The 15,185-nt window shown below is 41.1% G+C and overlaps 1 protein-coding gene across 4 annotated transcripts in view; it reads right to left on the bottom strand.

The window, feature by feature from the left end:
- Positions 1-15,185, bottom strand: part of USP28 (ubiquitin specific peptidase 28) — a 56,754-nt gene that overhangs the window by 34,215 nt on the left and 7,354 nt on the right. For all 4 annotated transcript variants that reach the window (XM_036088162.2, XM_036088167.2, XM_036088164.2 and 1 more), the window contains exons 2-4: positions 8,123-8,200; positions 6,955-7,087; positions 535-640 (exon numbers count right to left, since the gene is read on the bottom strand). In XM_036088162.2, coding sequence (XP_035944055.2) covers positions 535-640; positions 6,955-7,087; positions 8,123-8,200 — 317 coding nt within the window. The remainder of the gene's footprint in view (positions 1-534; positions 641-6,954; positions 7,088-8,122; positions 8,201-15,185) is intronic.

Raw genomic sequence — 15,185 nt, 5'->3', positions numbered from 1 at the left:
AACAACTCATCGGTGTGAGGGAATAAACGTGTCCGGAAACTGACCGGCTACCACTGGAACTGGATGTTTACGAGCAATACTAATCACCAAATTAGCACCAATTCAAAAAAGATATCCCTGGTCACTCCTGAGATAGGGTAGTTGAGTGATACCTTTCATTTTCAAAGAGCTGACCACACGACCCTCGAAGTTTACAAAGGTTCCAGGTTGATAAAGGGAATACATACTGTCAGATGCTTGCACGAGGATGGGGTGTCTCCCCCCAACCCCAGAAATTGTAAACTACAAAAGCCTGCAGGCTTCTACTCAAAGACCGCAGCTACTGTAAGGCCCTTGTCATGTTTGGCTTTGTCAAAAAAATAAACCAAAGAATAAGTAAGCTAATGTGAATTTAAATTTTCTCCTAAAAGAAATTTCAGTTGGATACAATTAAAAGAACTTGGCAGAATGGTCCCTCAGTGGCATCCACAGCTATTATTGCCTTCGACCTAGACACTGATGTGGGGAGCGAAGATGACAAATTACATCAATGACCTGTTCAGATCTCTTCCATCAGCTTGAATTTTGGGGGATTCCAGTAGGCTCAAAGCAATGGCAGCTTGAAGATCATCTTTGTTATCATGGGTAAGGTCTATCACTTCTGTAAGAGAAACAGAAATTTAATTAGTCTACATGTAGGAAACAATGCCCTTCTGACTGTATGGTAGGAAAAAAGGCAAAAGCATTCACAAAACTCAATATGCTACTTAGTTCTCATCCGTGGAACAACTTTATTACTCTGTGCCAGGGCCATCTGAGTAACTCACAGCTATATGGTAACCTTAAGACGAGCCAATGAGCCACGAAAATGGAATGAATACCCACTTCTGCAGTCTTATTCCAGAGTAAAAAATACATCCCATCTCTGTAGGTCAAGTTATCTCCTTACCTGTCATCATAAAACATCAGCTAAATATTGAACACTCAAGGCACAGATATTTTCAATCTCATACAAACTATTCTGGAGAATAGAGAACATACTCCCCAATTCACTTTATGAAACCAGCATAACACCTAGCTATAGCCCAAACCATCCAAGAATAGTAAGAGAAAGGAAAAATAACAAACTCACACACAATCGCAGATGTAAAAAAAAAAAGAAACAAGGTATTAGCAAATAAAATCCAATAATGTACCCCCCAAAAATAAAATATTAGGACCAAGTGGAGCTAACTGCAGAATGAAATACTGAGTTAACATGAGAAAACAGACCAGCAGAATATGCTGAAAGGAATCATCATCTCAGTAAAGAGAGAAAAAGCATTTAATAACAACATTCTACCTCTATTCAGGAATAAAAACCCCAAGCCAACTGAGAAGAAAAGAGAATATTCATAGGCTGAGAAAGAGTAACCATGAAAAGCCCACAGCATGGGGCACCTGGGTGGCTCAGTCATTAAGCGTCTGCCTTCAGCTCAGGTCATGATCCCAAGGTCCTAGGATCAAGTCCTGCATTGGGCTCCCTGCTTGGTGGGGAGCCTGCTTCTCCCTCTCCCACTCCCCCTGCTTATGTTCCCGCTCTCACTGTCTCTCTCTCTGTGTCAAATAAGTAAAATCTTTAAAAAATTAAAAAATTAAAAAAAAAAGGAAAGCCCACAGCAAACTTTATACTTAATTTGAAATGTAAAACACATTTATTTTCAAATCAAGACTAAGACAAAAATGTCTACCATCAGGACTTTTACTCACCATGGTTCTGAATATTCTGGCCAATTCAATAAGAAAATAAAAGAAACTAGGGGCACCTGGGTGGCTCAATTGGTTAAGCGTCTGCCTTTGGCTCAGGTCATGATCCCAGAGTCCTGGGATCGAGTCTAGCATTGGGCTCCTTGCTCAGCAGGGAGCCTGCTTCTCCCTCTGCCTGCCACTCCCCTTGCTTGTGCCTCCCCCAACAAATAAATAAATAAAATCTTTTTTAAAAAAAGGATAAACATACAAAGCTTCACGACAATTGGACTTAGTAATGATTTCTTAGATATGACACCAAAAGCACTGGGAACAAAAATAAAAATTGACGAAAGGGACTCAATCAAAATTTAAAAAAACTTTTTTATGCATGAAAGGATATAGCCAATAGAATAAAAAAGCAACCTAGAGAATGGGAGAAAACATTTGCCAATCATATACATGATAAAAGGGTTAATATCTAGAATCTACAAAGAATTCCTGCAACTCAATAACAAAATATAAAATAACCCAATTAAAAAATAGGTAAGGGACTCGAATAGACATTTCTCCAAAGATGACACACAAATGGCCAGCAAGCATATAAAAAGATGTTCAGCATCACTAATCATCAAAGAAACTGCAAATCAAAACCACAATGAGGTATCACCTCAAACTCATCAGGATGACTACTAAAAAAAACAAACACAAACAATAACAAGTGTTGGTGAAGATGTGGTGAGACTTGTGGAACACTGATGCACCATTGGTGAGACTGTAAAATGGTGCAGCAACCACTATGGCAAACAGTACAGAGGTTCGTCAAAGAAATAAAAATACAGCTACCACCTGAGCCAGCCATCTCACTTCTGGGCATGCATCCAAAAGAACTGAAAGCAGGGTCTCGAAGAGCTATTTGCACCATCCATGTTCACAGAAGCACCATTCAGGACAGCCAATCAGTGAAAGCTGCCCAAATATCAGCTGATGAATAAATGGGTAAACAACGTGTGGTATCTAGATACAAGAGTATGACTCAGCCTTAAATAGGAAGGAAATTCTGACACGTGCTACAATACGAACCTTGAGGACATTACGCTGCGTGAAGTACGCTAGTCACAAAAGGACAAATACTGTGGGATTCCACTTAAAGGAGGTCCTCAGAGCAGTCAAAATCATAGAAAGTAGGATGGTGGCTGCCGAGAGCTGAAGGGAGGGGGGATGGGGAATTATTGTTGAGTGGATACAGACTTCAGTTTGCAAGATGAGAAAGTTCTGGAGATCTGTTTCACGATAAGACGAACATATTTAACACTCCTGAACTGTACATTTAAAAATGGTTAAGATGGTAAATTTTATGTTATGTGTTATTGACAACTAAGAAAAACAGAATCCCAACTAATAAATTATGAAATCTCCAATAAAATAAAAGAATGACAGCAACAATAACCCGTGGCTGCAGGAAACACTAGGTGGGGGATTATATAATAAATGAATCAAGCTGATAATATTCTGAACACACTAACAATTTTAATAACACAAAAAGAGGGCAACAGGAGGTTCCCTGCTTCTTGGATATGACAAAAAAGAAGATACACTGTACACACGGCCCTACCTGAGACATAGTCATGCCAATTAAGCACCTAAGTCTCTAGGAAAGACAGGGGACCGAAAAATCCACTGAAAGATACCACAGGAATGAAATCAGCAAATTTCAGAACATATGAAATCTGAGAGAACAAAGGACTTGATTTCTTTGGACCCTAAAGTTGCAAGAAAAAAAGAGGGGGAAATAAAGAGTGTCTTATCTTTTTTTTTTTTTTAAGAAAGAGAGTGAGCGAGAGAGAGCATGAGTGGGAGAAGGGGCAGAGGGAGAGGGAAAGGCAGACTCCCCACTGAGCAGGGAGCCCGACACGGGGCTCGATCCCAGGACTCTGGGATCATGACCCAAGCTGAAGGCAGACACTTAACCAACTGAGCCACCCAGGAGCCCGTAAGGAGTGTCTTAAAAGACATTCAAATATATTTAATGTTTTAATGTCATCTGGATCATTATTTTCACAAACCAACTGCAAATATATTGTTAATGAGATGATCAGGGAGACTTCTACCCTGGTATTTGAAATTAAGGAATTATTAATTTTTAAAATGTGATAATGTTGCAGCTATGAAAACAGTCCTCTTTTAGATATATTAAAACAAGAAAGTTAGAGGTGCCTGGGTGGCTCAGTCAGTTAGGCATCTACCTTTGGCTCGGGTCATGATCCCAGGGTCCTTGTATGGAGCCCCACATTGGGCTCCCTGCTCAGTGGGGTGTCTACTTCTCCCTCTCCCTCTGCTCCTCCCCCCCCCAATTTGTGCACAAGCACGCATGTGTGCTCTCTCTCTCAAATATATAAATAAAATCTAAAAAAACCACAACAAACAAAACAAAAAAAACCCAAGAAAGTTAAACACACGACCCAGTAATTCCACTCATGGGTATATATCCTAAAGAATTAAAAACACATACTTAGTGAAATAGAATGGGAAACATGAAAATCCAATATAACACAGAGCTAATACTGCAGATCAGTGGGTAAGTAAAGCCTTTTTAATAAAAGTATCCTTTAATACTAGGATAACTGCGTAGCTGTATCGGGCCGGAGGGTGGCAAGGAATCGAACTGTATCCTTACCTTATGCCTTGCCCCTTCCCCCAAAATCCACTTCAGGTGAATTAAAGAATGTGAAAAGCAAAACATCAGGATTTTAAAATCCTATGACTTCAAGGTATAGAAGGAGTTCTTAAACAAAAAACACAAATCACAGAAAAAGACCAATAAATGCAACTACAATAAAATTTAGCTATTTAGTTCATCACCATAGTGTGAAAACAGAAGTCACCAATACGGAAAAGATGTCTGCAACACACAAATCCAAAAGAGTGGGTTAATATCAAATACACGTAAGTTCAGTATCAAGAAATGTATCAAGAATAAGCTTATTATCAATAAGATAATATCAGGAATCAATCAGAAAAAAGCAAACAAACAGAAAAATTGAGGCAGAAGACATAAAGAGAAATTTCACTTATAAGGAAACATGAATGGTCAAAAAGAAAAAGATGTTCAATCTCATTACCAATGTAAAAAAATTCTCATTGAAAACAAGATATTTTGATATTTTTTATCAAAAATATGGGCAACGATTTTATAATCTAACAAGTTTGAGAGCAACAGTTACCCCCAAATCCTGTGACTGGGAATTTAATAAATAGTTAAAAAATCATTTTGGAGAATATTGCCTATAAAACTGAAGACGAGCGTATTTTACCACCCACCAATTACACTCCTAGGTATATACACTAAAGAAACTCTTGCATACGTGTAATAGAAACACAAATCAAACAACTCACAGCAGCCTTTTTTATAATAGCAAAAAAAAAAAAAAATGGAAACAAACCCAGGTCAATAAACAAATACATAAATTGTGGTATATTCAGACCATGAAATACTATACACCAGTCAAAGTAAAGGAACTATTTATAACCTTCAACAGGAATGAATTTTAAAAAGAAAAACGTTGGGGCACCTGACTTCTTTAAAAAGAAAAACGTTGGGGCAGCGTCTAACTCTTGATTTTGGCTCAGGTCATGATCTCAGGGTCGTGAGATCGAGCCCCACATTAGGCGCTACACTCAGCGTGGAGTCTGCTTGGGATTCTCTCTCTCTCTCTCTCTCTCTCTCTCTCTCCCTCTGCCCCTCCCCCCGGTACAGGCGCATGCACACGCACGCGCTCTCTCTCTAAAAAAAGAAAAACATTGACTGAAGAGTCATTATTGCACTGAAAGAGATATACAAGGATATGGATATTCATAACAGCATTATTCAGAATAGCTCAAAACTGCAAAAAGTCCAAATATCCATTAACTCCATCTGCCCTAGCTGATGGCTCCCTCTTCCAGGAAGCCTCCTTGGCTTCCAGAGTCCCGTTCTCCCAGCTCTCCTGGTCTTCTTCCAATGTCCCTGGACACTGTTCACCTGCCCCGGCCTCTAAGCACTGGGAGTATCCACCGCTTAGTCACTGAACCTGTTCCCTTCCGTGCACCCCAACTCCTTGGAAAGCTCACCTGGTCCCCTAACTTCACATCCCATTCACAGGTTTACGATTCCAAGTTTTCTCTCTCTGCAGCCGGATCTCTCCCCTGAGCCGCATGCTTGGATCCTCACTGCCTTTGCGACACTCCACCTGACGTCTTGCAGGTGCCTCAAACAGCATTTCCTTCATCTGCCACCCAGATCTGCTCTAGCGGCAGCCATTCCCAGGGTGCTTAGTGCAACTCCAGCATTTTCGCTGCTTAGGAAAAAACCTGGAGCTGCCTTTAAGTCCTCTCTCTTTCACACCCCTTATATCACACCCTCCATACAAGGACCCTGGGATCATGACCTGAGCCAAAGGCAGATGCCTATATATCCTCACCCTCCCACCACTACCCGCTAGCCCACACCGCCAGACCCTGCAAAGCGTCCTGACTGTCCGGGGCTCCCTGCTCTGACCCATGCTCATTACCTCCCCCTGCAATTCTGTTCTCAACAGAGCCGTCCGAATGACCTTTAGGAAATGGAAACCAGTGGACGTCATTCCTCTGCTCCAAGCTCTCCGCTGGCTAGCCTCTAGCTAGAGGAAAAGCCAAGCACGCAGTAAGTCTCTGCAGGACCTGCCTCCTGGTCCCTCCACGGCCTCACCTCTCACCCGCTAAAGCCTCAGCTCCCGCCTCCTTGCTGTCCTTGAGCAGGTGGTATACATCCCTGTCTTAAGACCTCACTGACTCCCTCAGCTCCCTTTCACCTTCTCAGAAGGCCCCGCTAGTAAAAATCCAATCCCCGCCGCTACTTTTTTCATTTCTTTCATTCCATCCTTTACTTTTCTCTATGGTACTTATCATTCTAATATGCCATATAATTTACTCATCGATTTAGTGATCTCCCCCACGAGAAAGTAAGCTACATGGAGGCAAGGATTCTGTTTATTTCCAGTGTTTAAAAGAGTGCTTGGCACATAGTAGGTGCTCATTAAATAAATGCAGAATGAATGAATGAATGAATGAATGAATTCATGTAATTGCTTAGAATTAGGCCTGGCACATAGTGATTCATATGGTTCAATATTTAGCTATGATTAGCACTATTCCAAAAGGGTTGATGTGATTGATGGGAAACTCACGTATTTCCTGCTAGTTCACGGCAGGACCAAGACGGCATATACTTACTTGCTAAAACTTCTTTGTCGGCAGTGCTGCCCTCTACTTCAGACGGTTCTGTAGCAACAGTGTCTTGACTGGGCTCTTTAACTCTTTCCTCGGTGAGAAGGCTGACTGCCTGGGTGATGTCACCATTACTGGCCTAAAGAAAGGGGAAAAAAAAAAGAAAACCCAGAAATTTCAAAAGGAAAGCATCACAGCATTTAAAATAGTGAGTTAGTTTTCTGGTTTAACTCCTTACTACTTCAGCGACATTCTGAGTAAGTCAGGGCATAATTCTAGGGTAGAAAGTAGAAGAAAGACAGTATGGTGGAGGACAGGGAGTGTCCCATGCTCAAAGCATCTATCAAACTCCTGGTTTACAGGAGAGGAGCCGCCATGTTCTGACTTCCCACCCCACGCAAACAAGAATGAAATCTTGCTGAGATCTGGTCTCAGTAGCTCTGGATGCTACTGCTCCGATTTCACACATTAGCTAAGGCATGATGTGTCAAAAGGGGGCTGGCAATGAAAACAGAGATTCTAAATGAAGTCGGCCCCTACAGCAAACATGCCAAGCAGTTACCATATTCTATAGTGCTGATCACATTTCTATTTGTTTTTAACTTTTTATTAGGAAAACTTTCTAACATTTACAATGGTAGAGGCAGAGGGAATGTATAGCTGAACCCCAGGCACCCACCACTCACCTTCAACAAATATCAAGTTAGGCTCAATCTTATCTATTCTGCCTAACCTCTCCCAGACATTTTGAAACAAATCATAAGCATCTTATCAGTACATGAAAACGTAAAAATATAACCCACAATGTTATTATCACACCTTAATAGTAACAAGTGTTTTAATATCAAATCACCAGTTCAAACTTGCCTAACTCAAAGATTTTTTAGTGTGTGTGTGTGTGAGTCAGGAGCCACATAAAGGCTATACAATGCAATTGGCTGATGCATTTCTTAAATCTCTTCTGCCCTGCAGGGTCCTCCCCAGTTGAGTCGCTCCCCATTCCCAACTTCTCCCCCACCTTATTGGGCCACTGATGATACTGGGTCATCTGACCCATAGAGCTCCTGTCCCTATATGCCCTTTCATTTTGGCATAAAAACAGCTTGATCTGACATAACTATGATATGGACAACTGTTTTAAAGCCTGTTGACTAACAGCGGCCTTGAAACTAACCTTCAGAGCTTCATGAAGAAAGGAAGGGTCCTGAATGCCTGTGATTTCTCTTAGTTGGTTTAACAGCATTTGGCAGCTCTATGTTTGAGAAACAAAAAAAAAAACACAGACAGGTCAGTCACAAAGTAAAGCTGGATACGTTTAAAGAATTTAAGTACAAGTAACCTGGATAATCATGTTTGAGACTTGTGTATTTTACTTTAAGGAATCGAAAAGCTCCGAACAAGAAGTTACTGACTGTCAAGACCCATTCTAAAATGCCAAATCTTGGGGCACCTGAGTGGCTCAGTTGGTTAAGCCTCTGGCTCTTGGTTTCAGCTTGGGTCATGATCTCGGAGTCGTGGGATCAAGCCCCCGAGGCAGGCTCCCCACTCGGCGCAGTCTGCTTGGGATTCTCTCTCCCTCTCCCCCTCAGCCCCCTAACTGCGGTTCTGTGCTCTTACAAATAAACAAATAAAATCTTTAAAAATAAATAAAATAAAATAAAAATGCCAAATCTGTTACCCTTTTAAAAGCTTAATCATGAAAAATGCTTTTGGCACTTGTGGAAAAATTATGAGTAAACAATAAAACTATTAAGTATATAAAACATTTAAATGTAATATCTAGCTCTCGGAGTAGCTGAAAGTGCCTGAGGTTTTTCTTTCTGTGAGTAATACATAACTAGGTCATATAAGGAGTCCAGGGAATTTGCATGGACGTGAAGATGTGCTATTTTAAGCTTCACTGCACATGCCTTTTTTGTGTGTCATTTTTCACGGACAATAAATTTCTAATCACGTAATTAACAAATGATACCACCAACATCATATTTAAAACTACGGGTTTGATTGCTTAAAAAGAAGTATAGACAAAACTAAGATTTTCTGAATTATACATAAAATCCCAGAGGGAATAAACTGTGGAATGCTTTCCCGTCATTAATCGAAATCATGGAAAAACCTATCTGGTTAGCTTTCAGCCACCACAAGCTCAGTTTATAACCCCTTGGCAGCTTTCAAGTCTTCACTGGAACATTTTACCTTGTTTTGCACAAAGACAAAAGTTGACACAAAACACCTAATTTTTACAAGCAAGCTCAATATAAAGAACTGGTTGGCCCAATTATTTTAGACGATTATTGAAAATGAAATAGTTCAGGGGCACCTGGATGGCTCAGTGAGTTAAGCATCTGCCTTCAGCTCAGGTCATGATCTCAGGGTCCTGGGATGGAGCCTTTCGGGCTCCCTAGGGAACCTGCTTCTCCCTCTCCCTCTGCTTGTGCTCTCGCTCTCAAATAGATAAATAAAATCTTAAAAAAAAAAAAAAAGGAAGAAAACGAAATAGTTCAAATTTAATTCAGCGAGAGGAAATCATTCCTAAGGTTATTCTAGAATTAAGCCTCAATTCAATACTTGATGATTCCCATCAACTATCCTTCAGTTAGTAATATGTCTCCAAGAGGCAGTCTATGCTCACCGTCAGCTGTAACAGAAATAGTATCCTATGTTTTTCAACAGCTGAGGGCCCAATGCAACACTTAAATATCACACAACTAGAAATAACTAACTGAAACAGCCCTGCACAGTGCTCAGAAAAGCATCAACAGCCCTGCTGCTTTAGTCATGGGCCACGGTCATAGGCTAGAAATGGAACCCGACCCTGCTGAGACCAGCAGTCTTGGAGGCTATGAGTCTTGTCAGAGGCAGTCATTGCCTGTATACTGGGAGAGTGCTATCAGACTAAAAGCTGTCCAGATTTAGCCTTGGCTAATGCTGGAAACACAAGCATGGGATTTTTAAAAGAATAATGTATTAAAAAGGTTTTTTTGGGGGGCACCATGGTGGCTCAGTCAGTTAAGCATCTCACTCTTGATTTCAGCTCAGGTCATGATCTCAGGGTCGTGAGATCGAGCCTCAAGTCATGTTTTGCGCTCAGCATGGGGTCTGCCTGAGACTCTCCCTCTGTGCGCGCTCTCTCTAAAAAGAATAAAAACAAACTTTAAAAAATAAACAATAAAAATAAGAAGGTTTTTCTTCCCCAAACGAATTCTAATTCCATTTTATTTTACTGTACAAAAGTGTGTGAATCTATGTATCTCAATCATACGCAATATTCTAAAAAATCAAAATCAATATGCCCCCAAAAGGGTGGGATAATAGACCTTCCTCAACGTATGGTGGGGTCCCATGCCAGTAAACCCACTGTAAGCAGAAAATGTCATTAAGTGGAAAATGCACTTACTACACCTAACCTCCCAAACATCATAGCTCACCGAGCTGACCTTAGATGTGCTCAGAACACTTACATTAGCCTGCAGTGGGAGAAAGGCATCCAACACAAAGCCTATTTGATAATAAAGTGTTGAGTATCTCATGGGATGTACCGACTACTGTTCTGAAAGTGAAAACAGGAATGGCTGTAGGGGTGCAGAAGGGTTGTAAGTGTACTGGTTGCTGACCCCCAAGATCGAGTGGCTGACTGGTTGCTGACCCCCGAGATCGAGTGGCTGACTGGCCCTGCCCAGTGTCACCAGAGAGAGGGGCATGTCGCATAGTGCTAGCCTGGGAAAAAGATCAAAATTTTAAATGCAGGGTATGGTTTCTACTGAATGTGTATCACTCCCACACCATTGTAGAGTCGAACGATTGTAAGTCAGGGACTGTCTATAATTGGGAGGAGGAAGTGAGCAGTGTTATTAGCCCTAAACTGGAACCAACAAGGTAGCAACAGGATTGACAATCACACCCTCACCTCAAACTACTCTGTGTACCAACTGACACTTAGGGTTCACAGAAAATAATGCCAGTCAAAAATAGCAGCTAACATACGCTGCTTGCTTTCAGCCAGGTATTGCTATAAACACCTCATTTGTATTAATTAATTTAACTAATTTCGCCTTCGTAACAAAGCTGGGATAGGTGCTGGGCCCGTGTGACACAGAGCAGGCAGGGGGAGGTCACGGCACTTACACAAGGTGATTGCTAGTGAAGGGCTGCCTGCCTCCAGTCTGCACTCTATGCCGGGCTGTATCTGAGAAGACCAGGAAAACAGGCAAGAATACCTATTTCGTGCAAAACCAGGCAATTATTTTGTTCCTGTATTGTGACCTGGGTCTCTGCAGCTTCCCAAGATCCCTGTGATCACAATCACGACTATGATTACGTCGTGGTACGGTCAGTTCGAAAGCAGTCACCATCAGGAAAGGGCTGTATCGGAGGTAAATGCTATTTCTGACTGAATCCAAGGGGCCATTCGTTATAAGAAGCACACTTATTTTACGCGCCACTAAGGAGAAAAACGGTTGCCCACTTAAACTAGGACAGGATGCCTTCGTGACGGTCCTAGGAGACCCATGAATTGGTCACACCAGCTTCCTGCAGCTCTAAAAATTCCTTATTTATGTTGAGAACCACAGCGGGTTTCCCTGTTTCCAGGTGCACTGCCCGGCATGTGACATCTTTTGCATGTTTCTCAGTGACAAAACCTAATATACCTAGGCTGTCTTCCTTTCTCAGGTCCCATAAAACACTTGATTGTAGCTTTGCAAGAAAATATGAAACTGTGCTCATTCCTCCAGTGACAGATATTTTGCCTCACATAAAATCAAATTTATACCCTACTGTTCTGTTTCTATGCCTTTCTTCATCCAGTTTTTTTTTCCCACTTAAGCGTTGAATCACAGTGCGATCTTTTAAAGCGAAAAGTAAACTAACATGTGGTCCCAACAGTACATATAACTCAACTGTCATGACAGTAGGAACAGCCCTGACCAAGCCCATACATGTGCAGACAATGACTAAGTACATCACCTCTGCTACTTGGAGGTAGTAAATGTAAGGAGCAGCTCAATCTCAGAGACCTCAGAATGCCCAATAAATATGAGTCAATGAAATACGGTATTCCAAGTGTTAAACAATTCATCAATCATTATATTTGGCCGTGCTTTCTCGGTTTTCCTTCCAGGAACAAATCCATGTGTATTCCAACAACTCCGATTTACTCACAACATGACATAAGGATAGGACTTCCTAAAAATGACAGCAGTTTTTGGTGGGTAAAACTAAACCCGCTGAAATAGGGCTACTTGATAATGTACTGCAATGACGTGAAAAGTAGGTAACATGGTGAAAAGGACAGTTTCAGTTCATCAACTGGCCCAAAGTTTTTTGTTGTTTTTTTTTTTAAAGATTTTATTTATTTGACAGAGAGAGAGAGTGCGCACACAAGCAGGGAGAGTGGCAGGGAGAGGGAGAAGCAGGCTTCCCGCAGAGCAGGGAGCCCGATGCGGGACTCTATCCCAGGATCCTGGGATCATGACCTGAGCGGAAGGCAGACGCTTAACTGAGCCACCCAGGCGCCCATGGCCCAAAGTTTCTAAAAGGCATTAAAAGCTTTTAAGGTGTAGCCACTCTTATATAGAAGAGGTTGAAACTGGAATTAAAAGCCAGGAGAAAAAAGGAATTAATCATTGTTTCTCCTCTTTTTTTCAAACGCACGAAACCACTCCAATAGCACAAAAGGATACAGAGTGAAAAGGAATTTCTCTCTTCTGTCCAACCCAGTCCCACTTCCCAGGAGTAACCACTATTAATAATTTCCAATATATCTTTCCAGAAGTGGCCTATGCACATGAATATGTCTTTTCATACTGAACATCGTGTCCAGCAACTTGCTTTTTTCATACTGTCCAACACATTAAGACAATACTTTCTCACTTCTTTGAATGCATGCCCCAGTCAAATACAAGGAAGGAGCCTGGGAAGCTTTTACAATAAGGACATATGGAATGCACCTTCACAAATTAGAGAAAATGCCATTTTTAGCAATTTATTGCGAAGGTTGAGAAACTAGGAAAATAAGGGCAAAGATATAGGAAATCAAACTTAGGTGCTTACTGTGTTACAAATCTAACAGTAAAATTAAAAGTTATTATTAGGTGGGATTCAGTGTGCAGTTTCTATTTGTGATAAATAAGCGGGACGTGAGAGGTGGTGTGGGACTGGATTAGAAAAGGTTCTAAATGTCAGCATGAGTTTGGACTTGATCTGATGAACAATGGAAAATCATCACAGGGCATAAATATGAGGGAAAATAAGGGTGCTTTAAGGGGATTAATCTAGCACATGTGAACAGCTAGTTCAAAGGGAGATAAGACTAGGGAAAGAAAGCTTAACCATGAGTTAGAAGAGTACCGAATACACAGGTGTGATGAGACAGGGAGGGTGCCGAGAGAACTGAAAAGGTAGGACACACAGTGAACATCTCAGAGAATGGAAAAATGAAGCTTAGTCAAATATTTGAAACTGCATGCCTGAGAGAATGCTGCTGGCAAGGACATAAAAGGACACCAGCAAGAAAACCAATCAATGTAATACACCACACTACCAGAACGAAGGGTAAAAACACCTGATCACCTTGACTGATGTAGGAAAAGCATTTGACAAAATTCAACACCTTTTCATGATGAAAACAATCAGAAAACTAGGAACAGAAGAGAATTTCAACATGATAAAGTGCCTTTATTTAAAAAAAAAATGAAAACTCACAGTGAGCATCATACTCAACAGTGAAAGACAAAAAGCCATCCCTCTAAAATCAGGAAAAGCCAAGGATGCCCACCTTCAGCAATGCTATTCAACGGTGTACTGGAAGTCCTGGCCAGACCAGTTAGGCAAGTAAAATAAAAGGCATCCGAATTGGAAAGGAAAAAATACAACCATCTCTATTCACAGATGACAGGATATATAAAACCCCAAAGAATCGGGCGCCTGGGTGGCTCAGTTGGTTAAGCGACTGCCTTCGGCTCAGGTCATGATCCTGGAGTCCTGGGATCGAGTCCCGCATCGGGCTCCCTGCTCAGCAGGGAGTCTGCTTCTCCCTCTGACCCTCCTCCCTCTCATGCTCTCTGTCTCTCATTCTCTCTCTCTCAAATAAATAAATAAAATCTTTTAAAAAAATAAAAAAATTAAAAAATTAAAAAACCGATGCTGGGACAAGTAGACATTCACATGCAAAAGAATCAGCTTGGACCCCTATCTCTACAATACACAGAAACTAACCCAAAATGGATCAGTAACCTAAATATGTGAGCTAAAATGACAAAATTTTTTTTTAAGATTTTATTTATTTATTTGAGAGAGCGAGAGAGAGGGAAAGAGAGCATGAGTTGGGGGAGGGGCAGAGGGAGAGGGAGAAGCAGGCTTCCCGCTGAGCAGAGAGCCCAATGCAGGGCTTGATCCCAGGACTCCGGGATCATGACCCAAGCCTAAGGCAGACGCTTAAATGACTGAGCCCCCCAGGTGCCCCAAAACAACAAAACTCTTAAAAGAAAACATAGAGGCAAATCTTCATGATCTTGGATTTGGCAATGGATTCTTAGATATGGCACCAAAAGCATGAGCAACAGAAAAAAATAGGTAAGCAGGACTTCACCACAATTAAAAACTTTTGTGTATCAAAAAACATTATCAAGAAAATGAAATGACAACTTACAGGATGGGAGAAAATATTTCCAAATCATAAATCTGATAAAGGTCTAGTATCCAGATTACAACTCTTACAATTCAAACAACCAAAGACAAACAAATGCAATTCAAAAATGGGCAAAGGACTTGAACAGACATTTCTCCAAAGATGCCAATAAGCATATGAAAAGATGCTCAACATGAGCCATTTGGAAAATGCAAATCAAAATCATGAGACACCCTTTCACACACATGAGGATAGCTGTTACAAAACAAAAATGGAAAATAACAAGTGTTTGGAGAGGATGGAGGTGGAGAAATTAAAACCCTTGTGCACTGCTGATGGGAATGTAAAATGGTGCACCTGCCGTGGAAAACAATTTGGCAGTTCCCCAAAACGTTAAAGACAGAATTACCATATGACCCAGCAATTCTACTTCTAGGAATATACCCAAAAGAGCTGGAAACAGGTACTCAAATGTTTGTACACGAATGTTCACGGCAGCACTATTCATAAGAGCCAAAAGGTGGATACAACTCAAATGTCCACCAAAGGAAAAATGGATAAAATACACAAAGTGCAATATTACTCAGTCATTAAAAGGAATGAAGTACTG

The sequence above is a fragment of the Halichoerus grypus genome, chromosome 11 (genome assembly GCF_964656455.1).
Source record: "Halichoerus grypus chromosome 11, mHalGry1.hap1.1, whole genome shotgun sequence".
NCBI classification, from domain to species: Eukaryota; Metazoa; Chordata; class Mammalia; order Carnivora; family Phocidae; genus Halichoerus; species Halichoerus grypus.
This window is presented reverse-complemented; position numbering and strand designations above follow the sequence as displayed.